General features: G+C 36.3%; 2 protein-coding genes across 4 annotated transcripts in view; one reads left to right on the forward strand and one right to left on the reverse strand.

The window, feature by feature from the left end:
- The window catches only part of ODF2L (outer dense fiber of sperm tails 2 like), a 168,482-nt gene that overhangs the window by 141,414 nt on the left and 3,127 nt on the right, over positions 1 to 23,941 (reverse strand). For all 3 annotated transcript variants that reach the window (XM_053693902.1, XM_053693900.1, XM_053693898.1), the window contains exon 2: positions 15,718 to 15,794. In XM_053693902.1, coding sequence (XP_053549877.1) covers positions 15,718 to 15,765 — 48 coding nt within the window. In that variant the 5' untranslated portion in view covers positions 15,766 to 15,794. The remainder of the gene's footprint in view (positions 1 to 15,717; positions 15,795 to 23,941) is intronic.
- The window catches only part of LOC128641297 (calcium-activated chloride channel regulator 1-like), a 56,226-nt gene that overhangs the window by 18,355 nt on the left and 13,930 nt on the right, over positions 1 to 23,941 (forward strand). Inside the window, exons 7-11 of the mRNA XM_053693895.1 lie at positions 491 to 706; positions 4,564 to 4,741; positions 6,021 to 6,127; positions 7,627 to 7,851; positions 20,927 to 21,197. Of these exons, the coding sequence (XP_053549870.1) occupies positions 491 to 706; positions 4,564 to 4,741; positions 6,021 to 6,127; positions 7,627 to 7,851; positions 20,927 to 21,197 (997 nt within the window). The remainder of the gene's footprint in view (positions 1 to 490; positions 707 to 4,563; positions 4,742 to 6,020; positions 6,128 to 7,626; positions 7,852 to 20,926; positions 21,198 to 23,941) is intronic.

A 23,941-nucleotide genomic window follows, 5' to 3' on the forward strand; every position in this document is an offset into this window, starting at 1 on the left:
TATATATCTATACCTATATATAATCATGTTTATATGTAGGTATACATATATATTTTACCAAAATACCATCAGATATACATTTATATATATATGTGTTTATGAATAAATAGAATATATTTTATTATGTGAAGAACTTTGGAATGTGAAATTAATATTTTCATGTCAGTGCAGTGTACTTGAAAATAGAGTAGGGTTATTTCCCTACTTTTTTTGCTACTTTGAGTACTATGGGGGAATACGTGATCACGCACAGTATTATAACATCAGCTTTTTTTGTGCACATCGGATTACCGTTTGTGCGAAAACAGTTTACTTTCAACTTGTAATACGAGCGCTTCCCAACGGAGCATTAAATACTGCTGCACTTGTAACCTGGCCCTCAGAGTTTAACTTTTAGCTTATTTTATTTTATTTTTTTCTTGATTTTATTTTTATATTTTTGCTGATATAATATTTATTTTTTGCTGATACTATATTTATTTTTTGCAAGATCCGTCGTATGCAACAAGCAGCAGCCATTTTTCTTCTACACATTGTTGCTACAGACTCTTATGTAGGGATTGTCACTTATAATGAGACTGCAGAAGTTAAGTCTCCTCTACGTGAAATAGTTAATGATGATGTGCGCATGAACCTTACACGGCATCTTCCTGCCACTTCCAATGGAGACGCGAGTATCTGTAAAGGAATAATATCAGCTCTGCAGGTAAGATCTAAATATCTGAAATATTTTGTTTCATGTGAGTTATAGATTTTAACCTTTTATAAGGTTCTATTTTTTTACTTATTACATTTTTGTTAAATGTCCTTGATTCAATGTACAGTATTTGTATAGCAACACTGAAATATATTGTTTATTGATTGAAGCCACGTGCAAAATTCATTAATGGGACAGAAAAAAACCCAAATTATCTTTCATGATAGGGATAGAACATACAATTTTAAACAGCATTTCAATTTACTTATATTATGAAATTTGCTTCATTCTCTTTTTATCCTTTGCTGAATGAACAGCATTGCCCTACTGGCAGCTAGCTCAACACATCTAGTTAGCCAATCACAAAAGACAAATGTGTGCAGGCACCAATCAGCAGTGAAGGATATGTGCATATTATTTTTCAACAAGGGATACCAAGTACATTTGAAAATAGAAGTTAATTTAAAAGTGTCTTAAAACTACATTCTCTATATGGAACATGCAAGTTTAATTTTGACTTTACTATCCCTTTAATTAGCTAAGCAAACTAATGAATTTATACAAAATTATTTTATTTTATTTCTCCCATTAATAGATGGAGAAGCTAAATTAATTTGTTCATTAGTTTATTTAGTTGATGATCAACATTTTTGGCAAAATGAGTTCAAATCCATTAATTCCTGTTGCAAATGAATAACAAAATGTATTTTTTGCACAAATCTAATTGCTTATATGGTAGAGCATTTATAAACAGCACATTTATCAACAGAAAAACAGCAGATTGAGTGGTTTACGTAAAGGGACACTGAACCCATTTTTTCTTTTGTGATTCAGATATAGCAGCAATTTTAAGCAACTTTCTAATTTACTCCTATTATCAAATTTTCTTCGTTCTCTTGCTATCTTTATTTGAAAAAGAAGGCATCTAAGTTTTTTTTTTTTCAGAACTCTGGATAGCACTTTTTTATTGGTAGATGAATTTATCCACAAATCAGCAAGGACAACCCAGGTTGTTCAAAAATGGGCCGGCATCTAAACTTACATTCTTGCATTTCAAATAAAGATACCAAGAGAATGAAGACAATTTGATAATAGGAGTAAATTAGAAAGTTTCTTAAAATTTCATGCTCTATCTGAATCACAAAAGAAAAAAATTTGGGTTCAGTGTCCCTTTAACCTATACTAATCACTGTATAATCCATATGTGTTGGCCCTAAAACTGGCATAAAAGGTGATTTGCTTTTTCTTTAGCTGCATTAAAAACAATTGCAGACGTTTTGTGAATATGTCATTTAACAGGGTGTGCAATAAGCTCAATAGCGCCATTTGAAAGTAAATGTTTTATAAATGTGAATATGGAATCTTTCAAGTGCGACTGTTCTATTATCTGTTACCTATGACACACGGCTCAGGATGCACTGTAGCCTCTCTCGGGCAGTGGAAGTGCACTGCAAATCTTTTTAATATGCTTAGTTAAACATTTTTGGCTAGATTACAACTGGATCGCAAAAATGCTTGTATTGAAAGTCCAAAATTATTTTTTTACTGTGTGAGCACTGGTATAGCATGCACTAACATTTGTATAGCAGATAGCATGGGTAGAGTAAAGGGACCGTCTACTTGAAAAATATTATTGTTTAAAAAGATAGATAATCCCTTTATTACCCATTCCCCAGTTTTGCACAACCAACACAGTTATAATTATACACTTTTTACCTCTGTGATTACCTTGTATCTAAACCTCTCCAGACTGCCCCCTTATCTCAGTTCTTTTGACAAACATTCATTTTAGCCAATCAGTGCTGACTCATAAATAACTCCACAAGAGTGAGCACAATGTTATCTATATGGCACATGTGAACTAGCACTGTCTAACTGTAAAAAACTGTCAAATGCACTAGATAAGAGACGGCCCTCAGAGGTTTAGAAATCAGTTTGAACCTACCTAGGGTTTAGCTTTCAACAAAGAATACCAAGAGATACAAAGTAAATTTAATGATACCAGTTATGCATGCACTATCTGAATCATGAAGGTTTAATTTTGACTTGACTGTCCCTTGAATTCCTTCACATAATAGACTTCTATTAGGCATACAGTAAAATTCATGTTGGGTTATGCTTGCGCGCTAAGCCAATGAATCACAAAAGGTAGTGTAGTTGTTTGTTTACTTCTGTGCTATACTATTTACATAAAACATAAGCATAAAACACTTCACACATACATATACACACACGTGTGTATACCTGTCTGTCTGTCTATCTGTCTATCTATGTATCTGTCTGTCTATCCTTCTGTCTGTCCATCTTTTATCTAGCTATCATATATCTATCTGTAAAATTCATGTTGGATTATGCTTGAGCTCTAAGCCAATGAAGCAAAAAACATAGTGAAGTTCTTAGTTTACTTCTGTGCTATACTATTTAAATAAAACCATAAAACACTTCACACATACACACACATGTATGTCTGTCTGTCTGTCATCTATCTATATACAGTTAGTAAAATCACCAGTTTAACCACTCAGGCAAATAGCTGCAGCTGTCCTTGAGGAAGTCACAGCTATTTGCCTGAACAGTGACTCTGCTGGGCCCGCAGAGTGTTACCTTAGGCTGGGATGCCTTTTGCTTGTTGACCCTTGTGAGATCTGCCACACGGGAGTCCCTGGAAGTGAGGCATCAGCTGCTGTTGTGTCAAAATAAGCTACCCGTCAGAAAAAAGATATCCTATCTCTGCGCATGCGCTATTTCATGTCACCGCATTCCAATAAACTACCCGTCAGAAAAAGCCACCCTAGAACTGCGCATGCTCTATTTGACGTCACCGCATTCCAATAATCTATCCATCAGAAAAAGTTACCCTAGCACTGCGCTTGCGCTATTTCACGTCACCGCATTCCAATAAGCTACCCATCAGAAAAAGCTACTCTAGCTCTGTGCATGCGCTATTTTACATCATCGCATTCCAATAATCTATCCGTCAGAAAAAGTTACCCTAGCACTGCGCTTGCGCTATTTCACGTCACCGCATTCCAATAAACTACCCGTCAGAAAAAGCTACCCTAGAACTGTGCATGCGCTATTTCACATCACCGCATTCCAATAAGCTACCCGTCAGAAAAAGCTACCCTAGAACTGTGCATGCGCTATTTCACGTCACCGCATTCCAATAAGCTACCCGTCAGAAAAAGCTACCCTAGAACTGTGCATGCGCTATTTTACATCACCGCATTCCAATAAGCTAGCCGTCAGAAAAAGCTACTCTAGCTCTGTGCATGCACTATTTCACATCACCGCATTCCAATAAGCTACCTGTCAGAAAAAGCTACCCTAGAACTGCGCATGCGCTATTTCACATTACCGCATTCCAATAAACTACCCGTCAGAAAAAGCTACCCTAGAACTGCGCATGCGCTATTTCACATCACCGCATTCCAATAAGCTACCTGTCAGAAAAAGCTACCCTAGAACTGCGCATGCGCTATTTCACATCACCGCATTCCAATAAACTACCCGTCAGAAAAAGCTACCCTAGAACTGCGCATGCGCTATTTCACATCACCGCATTCCAATAAGCTACCCGTCAGAAAAAGCTACCCTAGAACTGCGCATGTGCTATTTAACATCACCGCATTCCAATAAGCTACCCGTCAGAAAAAGCTACCCTAGAACTGCGCATGTGCTATTTCACATCACCGCATTCCAATAAGCTACCCGTCAGAAAAAGTTACTCTAGCACACACATTTTAATTTATTTAATTTTCCAAATGGGAACTGTTTTTTGTGACTGTAAGGTTCTTCCTTTTTTGTCCTTTTACCTAATTAGTAACATCTAGATCTTGTAAATACTATTTGTATCTGTTTTATAGGTGCTTAAAAGCCCAGATGGAAACACAGATGGATCTGAAATAATCTTAGTAGCCAGTGGTGAAGATAGAAACCTGGATAGTTGTTTCTCTGATGTGTCACTGGGTGGCGCTGTTATTCATACCATAGCTATAGGGACCAAAGCAGACTCACAACTTGAATATTTGTCAGAAATGTCTGGTATGTGTCAGACTTGTATTCGCATGTTTTGTTTTTTACATGATGATAATAATAAAAAGTATATATACATTTTCTCAAATTAGTACTATTTTTTGTTTCAATTCAATTATTCTAAGGCATTATAACTATTGAAAATGTGTAATATTTGTTGTTTATATTTAAAGGGACATTTTTCTATTATGTATATGAAAGAACAGCAGTTACACATTACAAATATTTCTGGTGAAAGAATATTCAGCACATGAACAAAACAAAAAAAAAAAAGCAATGCAATGCATTTTGAAAATTCTCTTTTAGATAGAACAGAGACTATTTTTGAGTAACGTGTTCCTTTAAGTTACTGCAGCTTGAGATATAGAGAACAATAAATAATAATAAAGACTGATCAGCAAATAACCGATAGATTGAATGATAAATATTTTACCTTTTGCTTTAGAGGGTTAATGAAACACTGTAAAGCACATATTACATAATGTCATTTTTTGCATTAACATACTGACTCTGGATAACTATATACTCAATCACCACAAAGGGGTTAAACACATAAATAAAATCATGATTTGGGAGCTGCACATACCTATGTTTGTATCTTAATAAAGAGGCTGAAAAATAAATATGCAAGGTCATTAAAACTTTGTAAAACAACTAACCTAATGGTTGCACAGTACTTTTATATATATATATATATATATATATATATATATATATATATATATATATATATATATATATATATATATATATATATATATATATATATATAAATAAAAGTATGTGATTGAAGATGATACAGGGGCTGTGGAAATAAAAGGAAAAGTATAATTGTGTCTGAAAAAAAATCTACTGCTCATTTAAAATTCAAAAGTGTTATTGCATTGTCTTTTCATTGTGCAATTGTTGATTATTTGATGGTCATTTAAAAGGACATGAAACCCAGATTTTTTTTAGTGTATGATTCAGACAGAACACACAATTTTAAAAATGCTTCCACTAAACACTTAAAATGGTGATCGTGATCTTGTTGAATTCGAAAACGGCTCTTGTCTGCAGCTGTTAACATGCAGATGATTAGCATCAGATTGTTATCAACCATATATTTATCATTTTATTTTTCTACTAAAACTTTCCGTTTCAAGGGGCTCACTAAAGTTCTAAACGTGTAACAAATAGGTTCTTTTGTGCAATAAGCAAGTAAATAGCTGTAGCTTTTTGTGCATAAACCTGATTCTAAAATAAGTGTAAAATGTTTTCCAAATATTGTTTGTTTAATGTGTTTCAGGAGGAGATACATTTTTTGCCTCTGACAATATGGAATCAAACAGCTTAATCAATGCCTTCAGCGAAATCCCCCCCAGGCATGGAAATATTGCCCAACAGTTAATTAAGGTCAGTTGAAAGGAAGCAAACGACTGCTGTACTAACCATGCTGTTTATTGCAGTGCACTGATCTAAATACAGATGTGTCCTTGAGTAATTAAAGGGATATGAAACCTAAAATGTTTCTTGTGTGATTTAGACAGAACATACAATTTTAAAAAGGTTTCCAATTTACTTCTATTATCAAATTTGCTTTGTTCCCATGTTATTCTTTATTGGAGAGATACCTAGGTAGCATCTGGTGCACTATATAGCAGGAAATAGTGCTGCCCTCTAGTGGATAACGTTCTTGTAAAACTGTTGCCATTATATAGTGCTCCAGACACATGCACGCTCCTGAGCTTATGTCCCTTCTTTTCAACAAACATTACCAAGAGAACAAATAAAATTTGATGATAGAAAATATAAAAAATTAGAAAATAGATTCATGAAAGAAAAAAAAAATGTGTTTCACGTCCCTTTAATATATATTTCTGTTGTGAAAACACAGCTACAAACCCTGACTTCTAGATTAGCTGTCACTCTCACCTGAGTTCCCTGTTATAAAGTAACATTAAATACAATCCAGACGTACCAGTGATGCTAGTGATGTCACTGAGCGTAGCCATGGTGATGTCACTAAACCACTTAAAATGGTATTGAACTGCTGCAGGGATATAAAGGGAGATTGAAGAGGCGGAGAAGTATTCAAACCCCTCAATCTCAGCCTCCTGAAAGGCAATCACCTGTATAAGCACCTCTTTAAATAATAATAATAAGAAGAAAAATACATTATCTTTGTACGAGGTGCTGTCTAGGCACATGTAACAGATTATTAAAAAGGCCCCCATGACCAATTGTTTTAAAGCCCAGCCCAGACACCCCTTTTTAAAGTAAAACCCCTATATAGTTTTTAATAGCCAGGTGATCACTGTGTTAATAGTAATCACATGATGGGAATTAATGTGCATTTATTTGAGTAGAGGCTCATGGGAGCTCCTTTGTGCACAATAAAGATTCATTACTATCCCCAAAGTCTCTTATTTATAAGAAGATAGCTCCTTTTCCTTTGGCCATATAGTTTAGGGAAAGAAATCACAGACACCATTGTTTACAACTTTGTATAATGAAAGTTTCAATAAAAAATAAACATTTGTTAACCTTTTTGTTGTTGTACAGATCTCACTTGTCACAAAATATCCATAAAATAATAATATAGATTGAATCTGCTGGGTCTGGGTCTGCTGAAAAAACCCCAAAACAATATCACAATGAAAAACTACCTACATTAGGGCTTAAATATGAGCAGCATCTAAAAATTGTGAAACAGCTCAGCACGGGTGTGAAATGGCTCAGCATTTAAGGGGTTAAATATACATTAAAGGGACATGGAAGTCAATTTTTAAAAAATTAATTGATAGTAAAAGGTTTTGCTTTTATTCTTCCAAATATTCTCTAGAAATCATTTTTCATTTTTTTTTTTAAAGATTCCTTTTTGGCAACTAATGAAATGATTGTGTGTTTTAAAGCTGGGAAGTGTTTCAAGGCTCACCAGTGCGGGTGGGCAGTTATCTGGCTTTGTGACAATCGACCGTACGCTGGGAAATGACACCTCGTTCATTATCACCTGGCAAGTTTCCGAGTTACTGGAAGTTCTTATTCAGGATCCCGCTGGAAATAACTATTCTACAGAAAATCTCCAATATGACTTAGATTTACAAGTTGCTTGTCTGCGTGTTCCAGGAATCGCCCAGGTACGCAGTATATTCTCACGTGTTTCGTATGTTTGCATACCACAATGTCCTTGTACCCAAAACCCAACATTTTCTTTCATGACTCAGATACAGCATGGGATTGTAAACAGCTTTCTAATTTAATGCTAATTTAATGCATATTGTCTCTGTTCTTTTAGTATCTTTTTTTGAAAAGCAAGGATGTAAGCTAAGAAGCACTATATGGCAGCAGTTTTGCAAGAATGTTATCTATTTGCAAGATCACAGCACTATTGTCTGCTATGTACCTACCTAGGTATCTCTTCAACAAAGAATAACATGGGAACAAAGCAAATTTGATAATAGAAGTAAATTGGAAACTTTTAAAAAATTCTATGTTTTGTCTGAATCACAAAATATTTTTGGGGGGGTTTCATGTTCAATCAGGAGTTGGTTAGGGACAGTAATGCAACAATTACAGGCTTCTTATTAATGAGACTGATATAATAAAATAACTAGTTTGATAAATTAAATGTAATGGTATAATATTTATGTAAATACTGTACATAAGTGACTAAGCTGTAAGTGTTACTAAAGTTATATTGGCTTCAATTTTAAAGGGATAGTAAACCCAAATGTTTTCTTTCATGTTTCAGACAGAGCAGCAATTTTAAGCAACATTCTAATTTACTCCTATTATCAATTTTTCTTCGTTCTCTTGCTATCTTTATTTGAAAAGGAGGAATGTAAGCTTAGGAGCCAGCCCATTTTTGGTTAAGCACCTGGGTAACTCTTGCTGCTTGGTGGGTAAATGTAGCCACCAATCAGCAAGCGCTACCCAGGGTTCTGAACCAAAAATGGGCCGGCGGTTAAACTTTAACTAGATGATGTAAAAGTTTGGTTTTGTCCTTGCAACCTTCACCTGTGATTGACTCTGCTGCAATTTACAAGCTCATATATTTTTAAATCTGTACTAAACAAATTAATGTGTATCTAAAACTTCTATGTTTAGTTAACAAATATTTTTTTCATGGTTATACACAGTAAATTGATATAATTATAAATGATAAATTAGAACTTTAATATGTAATATTTTCACTTTTTAATATTAAATTTTCATGTTTGATTTTGTGTAAAATAAATATTTAAGTCAAAATTTGTAATTAATCATATGATTTATTGAATAATAATTATTATTATTTTTTTCAATATTTCATGTTTAATATTGGCATAACACATCTTAAGATAATGAATTCTTCATGTGCGCTAACCCGACATTGTGTTAGATATACAGCTCGCAACTTGAAGCGCATTACGCATATTTTACATTCCTATTTTCTTCACATAGATTTTTCTAAATTTTTAAATATATATATATATATATATATATATATATATATATATATATATATATATATCTGATAATGTTCATATAAAATAGATGTCTATACCTATATATCTATAGAAATAGATATATAGGTATATACAGATATATAGGAATATCTATATATATATAAAAAAATCCTGTATGTGAAGAACATTGGATTGGGAAATATAAATAACTCCTGTTGGGTTATCGTGCAGTGTTTGGTTTTTCTTCTGCACTCTCCATTGAAGTCTATGTGGAGAAGAAATTAGCGCATTTACTTTTAACTTGTCAAACGCACAAGCAAAATCTTTACTTTTGGCGGTGTTATCGTTTGAGCGAAAGTGCTAAACATCACGCCACTTGTAATCTAGCCCCTTGTTGCCACTTCCAATATATTTTGAGGTTCTTAAAAATGTTATTTTCCTTTTTTTTAAAAAATAAAACTCATTGAGTAAACATGCCCATAATGCCCATAAACAAACTTCATTCAGATTATCAGGATATTTTCAGACTACAGAAAGTTAGTAATTTTTATTACACTTTTGTACAAAGAGATCACAACTGTGTTGTAATCTTTACAGTTGTTGAATGACCTTCATATTTGTCAGTTTTGTTTCCATTCCCAGTTTTCGATCCCAATAACAAGAACTTAAAGGGACACTTAACACTAAACACATTTCATGCCCCTCCCTCTAATCATGGGTGCCAAACCCATTTGTGATTGTGATCACTCAAAAAAACAACAACAATGCAAATATCCTCTGAACGTTAATATCGGGAGTCAAAATAAAAAAGATTGTAATCGAGGCCTTTGTGTTTAACCGTTGCAAAGTCTTTTAGAGCACTTTTTATTGGACTATTAATTACATATAACTGTCAGATTAAAGCCTGAAACGCCTATTAAAGTCTATGGTGATATCTGTAGTTACATCATTTGATGAGCTTTTCTAAAGGACTGTGTTTGACCCTATATCTAAATTGAGCAGCAATGCACTACTGGGAGCATATTTGTGTAGTCACCAATCAGCAGCTAGCTCCCAGCAGTGCATTGGTGCTTCTGTGCCTACCTAGGTATGATTCTCAACAAAGGATACCAAGAGAACAAAGTACATTTAATAATAGAAATCAATTGCAAATTCTCTTAAAAGCTCCATCTACACCATGAAAGTTTAATGTTGACTTTCACCCTCTTTAAGCTCTGGGGGGGGGGTATTTTTGTACATTTTAACCCCTTAATGACCATGATGTACCCTACCCTGTACATTGCTGGTCCTTAAAAATCTTTTGGCCTGTAATATTGCGGGTCTCACTGTCAGCTGCAAGACCACACTTTTAAAACCTCCCTCCTGCGGGTCTCCTGTTATAGCGCGGTCTCGCCACTGGCAAGAGCCACACTATGAAAAACACAAGTCCCATTAAAAGACCAGCGACTTACAGGGTACATTGTGGGTCGTTAAGGGGTTAATATTGTTTTTATCTTATACAGATTCTTAATATATAACTCTCTTTATATCTCTTACTGACGTCTTATTTCGTGTTATAACTTGTGTCAATACTGCACAGGAATTTTACATCCTAATTACCCCTTAATCTGTATTTGGCATTTGCTGTTATATGGCAGCACCTTGCTGATTGCAGTATATAAACCCTTTGTTGTGCTAATTGTGTTTCCTTAACAATACATCATCTACGTGACAGAACTGGTTGTCTGTATTGCTGCTATTGACATTTAATGTTCTCTAAAATTCTAAAGAACTAAGGCATAAGCTTGTAATGTAAAAAAAAGGTTTATTTTAAGATTTGACAACTAATATTATCTTGATATATATTTAATGCTTTTCTTTCTCCTAAAATACTCATAGCTTCAATAAAGAATTATTTTAAACAGCGTATCCATCAGAATTCCCATATGGAAACAACTGTCTGTCTGCGTTATTGTTTTGCTTCTTTTCCTAAGCTATGCAAAGCCATACATTTTGCCACCATTACAATTTTGTATACAATATAACATGGATATCTACTTAAAGGGACAGTAAACTCAAAATGAAACAGTTATGATTCAGATAGAATATGGAATTTTAAATAACTTTTCAATTTATTTCTATCAGGGGTGTATTTTGGCCTAGGCAAACAAGACACTTGCCTAGGGCAGCAGATTGGGGAGCGGCAGCACTTTTTAAGTCTGTGTTGGGAGCGACAGGTGACTTAACTAGTGCTAGCTGTCTGTATTTATATATATATATATATATATATTGTATGTATAGATATTATTACTGCTCTCATGTATACTGTGTGCACGTGTGCAAATTCAACCCTCCTGGGTGTATTTAAACCCTGGTGAACTTTTACTTTGGAAATGCCATAAAAAAATCACAAAAAAATATGGTGGTGGGCAGAAGAATTTTAAATGCCCAGAGCAGCACAAAACCTAAATATGCCACTGACTTCTATTATCTAGTTTGCTTTGTTCTTTTTGGTATCCTTGGTTAAAAAGCATACCTGGGAAGGCTCAGGAACAGGGATGCGCTACTTGGGGCTAGCTAGTGATTAGTGGCTGCACTTATATGCCTCTTGTCAATTGCTCACCTGATGTGTTTAGCTAGTTCCCAGAAGTGCATTGCCTATCCTTGAACAAAGGATACCAAGAGAATTAAACAAATATGATAATAAACTTTAAGTTGCTAAACATTGAGGTCTCTGTCTGAATCAGGAAACAAAAGATTTTGGGTTTCATGTCCCTTTAAAGGATGTTTTTAAAATGTATACATTTGTTTTGTATTTTGAAAAATTGATGTTCCTGTGTTAAATAAACCATCTTTTTTTTATGTGGGAGTTCTCTATCCAGTGAACATCAATCCCAGGACTTAGTTGTATCTAGTCATACACTTCCTGTTAGATTCACTTTAAACAGCTTTACCCCCTTAACCTTTTTCATGCTAACAAATATTTTTTAACATGTTTATGTATTGTGCTTTCATATAAACAAGGGAAATGTTTTGAGTAATATATCCCTTTAAAGCAAAATGGTTTTAGTACAGGACTGCGTTGTAACCTTTGTAATGCAAGCCTATAAATAATAACCTTACAATGGGCTATTTATGGGTTTTATCCGTCCAGATTACACCATAAACTTAATTTTACCCATCTGGGATCTGCTGTTTATTAAATTATGAGACAACTGGCTGTATAGCCAATAAAGTGCTGTACCACCCACGCCATTGGCATGTAAGCAATCTGTAAGAGAGACATTTGTTTCAATGGGGCGGGAGCATGCAGCTAGTATCTGCAGTAGCGCTGGTGGTACGGCTTCTCATTGGATGTACTGAACTGTAATGCTTCTCATTGGATGTATTGTACTGTACTGCTTCTCATTGGATGTATTGTACTGTACTGCTTCTCATTGGATGTATTGTACTGTACTGCTTCTCATTGGATGTATTGTACTGTACTGCTTCTCATTGGATGTACTGAACTGTAATGCTTCTCATTGGATGTATTGTACTGTACTGCTTCTCATTGGATGTATTGTACTGTACTGCTTCTCATTGGATGTATTGTACTGTACTGCTTCTCATTGGATGTACTGAACTGTAATGCTTCTCATTGGATGTATTGTACTGTAATGCTTCTCATTGGATGTACTGTACTTTACTGCTTCTCATTGGATATACTGTACGGCTTCTCATTGTATTTACTGTACATTACTGCTTCTCATTGGATGTACATTACTGCTTCTCATTGGATGTTCTGTACTGTACTGCTTCTCATTGGATGTACTGCACTGTACTATTTCTCATTGGATTTACTGTACTGCTTCTCATTGGATGTACTGTACTGCACTGCTTCTCATTGGATGTACTTTACTGTAGTACTTCTCATTGGATTTACTGTACATTACTGCAACTCATTGGATGTACTGTACTACTTCTTATTGGATGTACTGTATGGCTTCTCATTGGATGTACTATACTGTACTACTTCTCATTGGATGTACTGTACTGCTTCTCATTGGATGTACTGTACTGTACTGCTTCTCATTGGATGTACTGTACTGCACTGCTTCTCATTGGATGTACTTTACTGTATTACTTCTCATTGGATTTACTGTACATTACTGCAACTCATTGGATGTACTGTACTGCTTCTCATTGGATGTATTGTACTGTACTGCTTCTTATTGGATGTACTGTACGGCTTCTCATTGGATGTATTCTACTGTACTACTTCTTATTGGATGTACTGTACGGCTTCTCATTGGATGTACTGTACTACTTCTCATTGGATGTACTGTACTGTACTGCTTCTCATTGGATGTACTGAACTGTAATGCTTCTCATTGGATGTATTGTACTGTACTGCTTCTCATTGGATGTATTGTACTGTACTGCTTCTCATTGGATGTACTGAACTGTAATGCTTCTCATTGGATGTATTGTACTGTACTGCTTCTCATTGGATGTATTGTACTGTACTGCTTCTCATTGGATGTACTGTACTGTACTGCTTCTCATTGGATGTATTGTACTGTACTGCTTCTCATTGGATGTACTGAACTGTAATGCTTCTCATTGGATGTATTGTACTGTAATGCTTCTCATTGGATGTACTGAACTGTAATGCTTCTCATTGGATGTATTGTACTGTAATGCTTCTCATTGGATGTACTGAACTGTAATGCTTCTCATTGGATGTACTGTATGGCTTCTCATTGTATTTACTGTACTTTACTGCTTCTCATTGGATATACTGTACGGCTTCTCATTGTATTTACTGTACATTACTGCTTCTCATTGGATGTACATTACTGCTTCTCATTGGATGTTCTGTACTGTACTGCTTCTCATTGGATGTACTGCACTGTACTACTTCTCATTGGATTTACTGTACTGCTTCTCATTGGATGTACTGTACTGCACTGCTTCTCATTGGATGTACTTTACTGTAGTACTTCTCATTGGATTTACTGTACATTACTGCAACTCATTGAATGTACTGTACTACTTCTTATTGGATGTACTGTATGGCTTCTCATTGGATGTACTATACTGTACTATTTCTCATTGGATGTACTGTACTGCTTCTCATTGGATGTACTGTACTATATTACTTCTCATTGGATTTACTGTACATTACTGCAACTCATTGGATGTACTGTACTGCTTCTCATTGGATGTATTGTACTGTACTGCTTCTTATTGGATGTACTGTAAGGCTTCTCGTTGGATGTATTGTACTGTACTACTTCTTATTGGATGTACTGTACGGCTTCTCATTGGATGTACTGTACTGTACTACTTCTCATTGGATGTACTGTACTGTACTGCTTCTCATTGGATGTATTGTACTGTACTGCTTCTTATTGGACGTACTGTACTGCTTGTCATATGATGTACTGTACTGTACTGCTTCTCATTGGATGTACTGTACTGTACTGCTTCTTATTGGACATACTGTACTGCTTGTCATTGGATGTACTGTAATGCTTCTAATTGGATGTACTGTACTGTACTGTACTGCTTCTTATTGGACATACTGTACTGCTTGTCATTGGATGTACTGTACTGTACTGCTTGTCATTGGATGTACTGTACTGCTTCTTATTGGATTTACTGTACTGCTTCTCATTGGATTTACTGTACTTTACTGCTTCTCATTTGATGTACTGTACTGTACTACTTCTCATTGGATTTACTGTACTGTACGACTTCTCCTTGTATTTACTATACTTTACTGCTTTTCGTGTGATGTACTGTACTACTCCTCATTGGATGTACTGTACTTTACTGCTTCTCATTAGGATGTACTGTACTGTACTACTTCTCATTGGATTTACTGTACTTTACTGCTTCTCATTGGATGTACTGTACTGTACTGCTTCTCATTGGATATACTTTACTGTACTACTTTTAATTGGATTTACTGTACTTTACTGCTTCTCATTGGATGTACGAAACTGTACTACTTCTCATTGGATTTACTGTACTTTACTGCTTCTCATTGGATGTACGGAACTGTACTGCTTCTCATTGGATTTACTGGACTTTACTGCTTCTCATTGGATGTACTTTACTGTACTGCTTCTCATTGGATGTATTGTACTACTTCTCATTGGATGTACTGTACTGTACTTCTCATTGGATTTTTTTGTACTTTACTGCTTTTCTTTGGATTTACTGTACTGTACTACTTCTCATTGGATGTACTGTACTGTACTGCTTCTCATTGGATGTACTATACTGCTTCTCATTGGATTTACTGTACCCCATGAACTGACCCCATACAAGATATAGGGGAAGTTACTGCACTGTAAATTCATATAATGAATCGTTTATCACACTTGGAATTACTTCAGACTTCAAAATTCTGGGAAAAGCCATGCATAGAACTCTGGGGATTACCAGTGATGCTTAACTAAAATACTACTAAAAATACTAAGAAACCAGGGCAAAAGTCATAGGTGAGTCATGCAGAACTATACCTTAGGTTCAGCTCTGTCTACACTTGACTTTAGAGCCTGCTACATTTAAATTTATACTTACAGCTGAGTAGTTGCATTTCCTTTGTAGACAGTAAGAATGACCCTCCATCACTTTGGCTGACACTCAAAACAATGATTCTGTAAAGGATCAAACAGGTTTCAAAATGTAGCTGATGCTCAGGGAGTTTTAAAAAAATGGATATTTAAGTGCTCATTTTGTATAGCATTTAGTGGACAGCTGGTTGAAATACTGAACTGTCTATTTAAAGTGACACTCAAGTCAAAATTAAACTTTCATTATTTAGATAGAGCAAGCTATTTTAAACAACTTTCCAATTTACTTATATTAATAAAGATGCACAAACTTTTAACAATTACAATTTCTGTCACCAGCTCCTACTGAGCATGTGCAAGTATTAACATAATATACGTATATGCATTTGTGATTGGCTGATGGCTGTCACATGATACAGCAGGAGTGGAAATAGGTATAACATTAAAAATTGTCAGAAAAAATCTACTACTCATTTGAAGTTCAGACGATGGGGCCGAATTATCAAGCTCCAAATGCATTTATCGACGTGCGGCGGGCATGATACGCTACATTGTATCATGTCCCCTATCACATTAATAAATAGGCCCCTAAGTGCTATTGCATTGTCTTTTTATCATGTCTTTGTTGATTATGCAAATCTACTGTATTGACTGGTTCTTTAAATGCTTGACAACCCTTATTGTGGTGGTGACTATGTTTCTTTAAAACCATTTAGATGTAGAAATGATAATAGACTAAGGCCTAGATTTAGAGTTCGGCGGTAGCCGTCAAAACCAGCGTTAGAGGCTCCTAACGCTGGTTTTGGCCGCCCGCTGGTATTTGGAGTCAGTGATTAAAGGGTCTAACGCTCACTTTTCAGCCGCGACTTTTCCATACCGCAGATCCCCCTACGCCATTTGCGTAGCCTATCTTTTCAATGGGATCTTCCTAACGCCGGTATTTAGAGTCGTTTCTGCAGTGAGCGTTAGAGCTCTAACGACAAGATTCCAGCCGCCTGAAAATAGCAGGAGTTAAGAGCTTTCTGGCTAACGCCGGTTTATAAAGCTCTTAACTACTGTACCCTAAAGTACACTAACACCCATAAACTACCTATGTACCCCTAAACCGAGGTCCCCCCACATCGCCGCCACTCGATTAAAATTTTTAACCCCTAATCTGCCGACCGCCACCTACGTTATACTTATGTACCCCTAATCTGCTGCCCCTAACACCGCCGACCCCTGTATTATATCTATTAACCCCTAACTTGCCCCCCACAACGTCGCCGCAAGCTACTTAAAATAATTAACCCCTAATCTTCCGACCGCAAATCGCCGCCACCTACGTTATCCCTATGTACCCCTAATCTGCTACCCCTAACATCGCCGACCCCTATGTTATATTTATTAACCCCTAATCTGCCCCCCTCAACGTCGCCGACACCTACCTACACTTATTAACCCCTAATCTGCCGAGCGGACCTGAGCGCTACTATAATAAAGTTATTAACCCCTAATCCGCCTCACTAACCCTATCATAAATAGTATTAACCCCTAATCTGCCCTCCCTAACATCGCCGACACCTACCTTCAATTATTAACCCCTAATCTGCCGACCGGAGCTCACCGCTATTCTAATAAATGTATTAACCCCTAAAGCTAAGTCTAACCCTAACACTAACACCCCCCTAAGTTAAATATAATTTTTATCTAACGAAATAAATTAACTCTTATTAAATAAATAATTCCTATTTAAAGCTAAATACTTACCTGTAAAATACATCCTAATATAGCTACAATATAAATTATAATTATATTATAGCTATTTTAGGATTAATATTTATTTTACAGGCAACTTTGTAATTATTTTAACCAGGTACAATAGCTATTAAATAGTTAAGAACTATTTAATAGTTACCTAGTTAAAATAATAACAAATTTACCTGTAAAATAAATCCTAACCTAAGATATAATTAAACCTAACACTACCCTATCAATAAAATAATTAAATAAACTACCTACAATTACCTACAATTAACCTAACACTACACTATCAATAAATTAATTAAACACAATTGCTACAAATAAATACAATTAAATAAACTATCTAAAGTACAAAAAATAAAAAAGAACTAAGTTACAGAAAATAATAAAATATTTACAAACATAAGAAAAATATTACAACAATTTAAAACTAATTACACCTACTCTAAGCCCCCTAATAAAATAACAAAGCCCCCCAAAATAAAAAATTCCCTACCCTATTCTAAAATACAAATATTACAAGCTCTTTTACCTTACCAGCCCTGAACAGGGCCCTTTGCGGGGCATGCCACAAGAATTTCAGCTCTTTTGCCTGTAAAAAAAAACATACAATACCCCCCCCAACATTACAACCCACCACCCACATACCCCTAATCTAACCCAAACCCCCCTTAAATAAACCTAACACTAATCCCCTGAAGATCTTCCTACCTTGTCTTCACCATACCAGGTTCACCGATCCGTCCTGGCTCCAAGATCTTCATCCAACCCAAGCGGGGGTTGGCGATCCATAATCCGGTGCTCCAAAGTCTTCCTCCTATCCGGCAAGAAGAGGACATCCGGACCGGCAAACATCTTCTCCAAGCGGCATCTTCTATCTTCTTCCATCCGATGACGACCGGCTCCATCTTGAAGACCTCCAGCGCGGATCCATCCTCTTCTTCCGACGACTAGACGACGAATGACGGTTCCTTTAAGGGACGTCATCCAAGATGGCGTCCCTCGAATTCCGATTGGCTGATAGGATTCTATCAGCCAATCGGAATTAAGGTAGGAATTTTCTGATTGGCTGATGGAATCAGCCAATCAGAATATAGTTCAATCCGATTGGCTGATCCAATCAGCCAATCAGATTGAGCTCGCATTCTATTGGCTGATCGGAACAGCCAATAGAATGCGAGCTCAATCTGATTGGCTGATTGGATCAGCCAATCGGATTGAACTATATTCTGATTGGCTGATTCCATCAGCCAATCAGAAAATTCCTACCTTAATTCCGATTGGCTGATAGAATCCTATCAGCCAATCGGAATTCGAGGGACGCCATCTTGGATGACGTCCCTTAAAGGAACCGTCATTCGTCGTCTAGTCGTCGGAAGAAGAGGATGGATCCGCGCTGGAGGTCTTCAAGATGGAGCCGGTCGTCATCGGATGGAAGAAGATAGAAGATGCCGCTTGGAGAAGATGTTTGCCGGTCCGGATGTCCTCTTCTTGCCGGATAGGAGGAAGACTTTGGAGCACCGGATTATGGATCGCCAACCCCCGCTTGGGTTGGATGAAGATCTTGGAGCCAGGACGGATCGGTGAACCTGGTATGGTGAAGACAAGGTAGGAAGATCTTCAGGGGATTAGTGTTAGGTTTATTTAAGGGGGGTTTGGGTTAGATTAGGGGTATGTGGGTGGTGGGTTGTAATGTTGGGGGGGGGGTATTGTATGTTTTTTTTTACAGGCAAAAGAGCTGAAATTCTTGGGGCATGCCCCGCAAAGGGCCCTGTTCAGGGCTGGTAAGGTAAAAGAGCTTGTAATATTTGTATTTTAGAATAGGGTAGGGAATTTTTTATTTTGGGGGGCTTTGTTATTTTATTAGGGGGCTTAGAGTAGGTGTAATTAGTTTAAAATTGTTGTAATATTTTTCTTATGTTTGTAAATATTTTATTATTTTCTGTAACTTAGTTCTTTTTTATTTTTTGTACTTTAGATAGTTTATTTAATTGTATTTATTTGTAGCAATTGTGTTTAATTAATTTATTGATAGTGTAGTGTTAGGTTAATTGTAGGTAATTGTAGGTAGTTTATTTAATTATTTTATTGATAGGGTAGTGTTAGGTTTAATTATATCTTAGGTTAGGATTTATTTTACAGGTAAATTTGTTATTATTTTAACTAGGTAACTATTAAATAGTTCTTAACTATTTAATAGCTATTGTACCTGGTTAAAATAATTACAAAGTTGCCTGTAAAATAAATATTAATCCTAAAATAGCTATAATATAATTATAATTTATATTGTAGCTATATTAGGATTTATTTTACAGGTAAGTATTTAGCTTTAAATAGGAATCATTTATTTAATAAGAGTTAATTTATTTCGTTAGATAAAAATTATATTTAACTTAGGGGGGTGTTAGTGTTAGGGTTAGACTTAGCTTTAGGGGTTAATACATTTATTAGAATAGCGGTGAGCTCCGGTCGGCAGATTAGGGGTTAATAATTGAAGTTAGGTGTCGGCGATGTTAGGGAGGGCAGATTAGGGGTTAATACTATTTATGATAGGGTTAGTGAGGCGGATTAGGGGTTAATAACTTTATTATAGTAGCGCTCAGGTCCGCTCGGCAGATTAGGGGTTAATAAGTGTAGGCAGGTGTCGGCGACGTTGTGGGGGGCAGATTAGGGGTTAATAAATATAACATAGGGGTCGGCGATGTTAGGGCAGCAGATTAGGGGTACATAGGGATAACGTAGGTGGCGGCGGTTTACGGAGCGGCAGATTAGGGGTTAAAAGTGTAATGCAGGGGTCAGCGATAGCGGGGGCGGCAGATTAGGGGTTAATAAGTGTAAGGTTAGGGGTGTTTAGACTCGGGGTACATGTTAGAGTGTTAGGTGCAGACGTAGGAAGTGTTTCCCCATAGGAAACAATGGGGCTGCGTTAAGAGCTGAACGCTGCTTTTTTGCAGGTGTTAGGTTTTTTTTCAGCTCAAACTGCCCCATTGTTTCCTATGGGAGAATCGTGCACGAGCACGTTTTTGATGCCGGCCGCGTCCGTAAGCAACTCTGGTATCGAGAGTTGCATTTGCGGTAAATATGCTCTACGCTCCTTTTTTGGAGCCTAACGCAGCATTTGTTTGAACTCTCGATACCAGAGTTAAATTTATGGTGCGGCCAGAAAAAAACCCGCGGAGCGTTAACAGCCCTTTTACCGCCGAACTCCAAATCTAGGCCTTAGAAACTTAACTGAAATTGACTGTGCAGTAGAAGTAGGGGGTAACATATTTTATTACTGGATGAGTCCCTACAATATACTCTATGTTGTGTTTACACAGTTTTGAATTTGATCATACAGTGCTCAGAGGTCATCATGAAAAAGTAGCTCTGTTATTAAACAAATCTTTATTTTTTTCTTGAAGTCAAAATAAGCTTCTCATTTATTTAATAATACTAAACAAAAAAACACTGAACCAACTTTTTTTTTCCAGGATGGGACTTGGACATACAATGTAATAAATAAAGCCAACATTAGCCAGGTGTTTGGCATGTTTGTAACCTCAAGACCAGCTTCTGAAGCCATCGCGCAAGTGATTGTCCATGTCGATATCAGTACAAATACAATCACCTTCCCCAATCCAGTGATTATAGCTGCAGAAGTTAAACAAGGGTTTTCTGCCATATTAGGAGTGAATGTCACAGCCACCATTGAACCTGAATTTGGAAATCCATTTTTCTTGACACTGCTTGATGATGGCGCAGGTAACAGTAGCATCATGTCTGACTTCATATATAAAAATGTCTTAATTATATTGAGCCAGATTACGAGTGAAGCACAAAATATTGCTTACCCGAGTACTATATTTACGCTCCCCTCAGTAATACCAGCACACACAAATATGCGCTGGTATTACAAGTTGAGTACAATGCGAATGCAACCTCACGTTCCCATTGCATGGAAGCTTTGCGCTCACGAGAAGGGGGTAAGTTTCACAGCGATGGGCAGCAAAGTGTAAATATATATATATATATATATATATATATATATATATACAGTATATAAAAAATATATATATTGTAATCCAGTCTTCAGACTAAACCACCAGATGCCAGCTGCCTGGGTGCAAAGATATGATTCAATATAGTAACAAGCGATTGTACTCACAGGAATTTCACAATCCAAAATCAAAATTTATTAGAACATTTTCGGAGATATGATCTCCTTCATCAGCATGAAAAAACAAATGTGTAATATACTCATATATACAGGCCCATTTATCAAGCTCCGTATGGAGCTTGAAGGGCCGTGTTTCTGGCGAGTCTTCAGACTCGCCAGAAACACAAGTTATGAAGCAGCGGTCTAAAGACCGCTGCTTCATAACCCTGTCCGCCTGCTCTGAGCAGGCGGACAGGAACCGCCAGAAATCAACCCGATCGAATACGATCGGGTTGATTGACAGCTCCCTGCTGGCGGCCGATTGGCCGCGAGTCAGCAGGGGGCGGCGTTGCACCAGCAGCTCTTGTGAGCTGCTGGTGCAATGTTAAATGTGGAGAGCGTATTGCTCTCCGCATTTAGCGAGGTCTTGCGGACCTGATCCGCAGTGTCGGATCAGGTCCGCAAGCCCTTTGATAAATGGGCCCCATAGTGTTCAAATTAGATCAAACCAAGTGCGTACCTCATTCTCATACAAGTGGCGCCAAACTACTTTACTGGAACGCTAGTCTGCGTTCCACCGTCTCGTGAAACTGGAAGTGTACATACGTCACTTCCGGTAATGTAAAACTAATCGATGTTCCATACATCTTAGCTTAAACATTGTGTAAATAAAATACATATACCATTAATATACACTATCTTAGTGGTGTCACCATTATCATACTTAGCTATAATGATGTGATGCTCCGGATAAGTTACTGTCATAATGAGGTGAAGTACAGCTCGCTACCCACACCTCCTTTGTTTACTATGTAACCATGGTTACCACCCATTACAGGAGTAATTTACTAGGTCTCTTAAAGGGACATGAAACCCAAAAATTTTCTTTCATGATTCAGATAGAGAATACAATTTTAAACAACTTTCCAGTTTACTTCTATGGTTTAATTTGCTTCCTTCTCTTGTTATCCTTTGCTGAATGGTTTATCTAGGCAAGCTCAGGAACAGCAAATAACCTAGGTTCTAGCTGCTGATTGGTGGCTGCATATTTATACTGATTGTCATTGGCTCACCCATGTTTTCAGCTAGAAATCAGTAGTGCATTGCTGCTCCTTCAACAAATGATATCAAGAGAATTAAACAAATAAGATAATAGAAGTAAATTAGAAAATTGTTTAAAATTGTATTCTCTATCTGAATCATGAAAAAAATGTTTTGGGTTTCATGTCCCTTTAAATACGATTAAAGGAATCCTTGTAGTACACAGAGTACATGCAACTATGTTTCAGCAATCACAGACCTTACGTGTGTGTGTAGTGATCCTCAACTATGTTTCTTAGCATTCTTACGATCTTTCACAAAGCCAGTATAGACATTATGTGTAGTGCAGATCGAAGCGACTTGTGTGTGCCCTGTAACCATAGAGATCAATTGTGACCAATCAAATTTACTATGTCCCTATCACAATATAGCCACCTATTAGTTTAATCTTATGTGTATATAGTGATGATACCTAAATCATCAGAATCACCAGATTTTGGTTACCTATTTGTACCCAAATTGATAAAGTGTTGCGTTGTGTCACTACGATACAGCCATACATTTCCCTAATGCGCTGTGCAGCAGATACTATATACATATAACAACTCAATAAATATTAAAGGGACAGTAAACACCAGAATTTTTGTTGTTTAAAAAGGTAGATAATCCCTTTATTACCCATTCCCCAATTTTGCATAACCAACACAGTTATAATAATATACTTTTTACCTCTGTGATTACCTTGTATCTATGCCTCTGAAAACTGCCCCCTTATTTCAGTTCTTTTGACAGACTTGCATTTTTAGCCAATCAGTGCTGACTCCTAGGAGCTTCATGTGCCTGAGCTCAATGTTTTCTATATGAAACACATGAACTAACGCCCTCTAGTGGTGAAAAAACTGTCAAAATGCTTTCAGATTAGAGGCAGTCTTCAAGGTCTAAGGTATTAGCATATGAACCTCCTAGATTTAGCTTTCAACTAAGAATACCAAGAGAAAAAAGCAAAATTGGTAATAAAATTCAATTGGAAACTTGTTTAAAATGACATGCCCTATTTAAATCATGAAAGTTTTTTTTTACTTTACCGTCCCTTTAAGCCTAAATACAATGTTATTTCAAAAATTCACTTAAAAACAGAAGAAAATATACAGATACTCAGTTGCATTATATATTTCCTATGCCTACTCTTGGCATAAACCTAATTGTGTCTTTTTCCAAAATGAACTGGACATATGTGTCACTTCACAGGGGATATGATTATATACAAGGACTGATGGAACCACATTGGCTAATGTTTGTCCCTAAGTGT

Source organism: Bombina bombina, chromosome 10 (genome assembly GCF_027579735.1).
Source record: "Bombina bombina isolate aBomBom1 chromosome 10, aBomBom1.pri, whole genome shotgun sequence".
NCBI classification, from domain to species: Eukaryota; Metazoa; Chordata; class Amphibia; order Anura; family Bombinatoridae; genus Bombina; species Bombina bombina.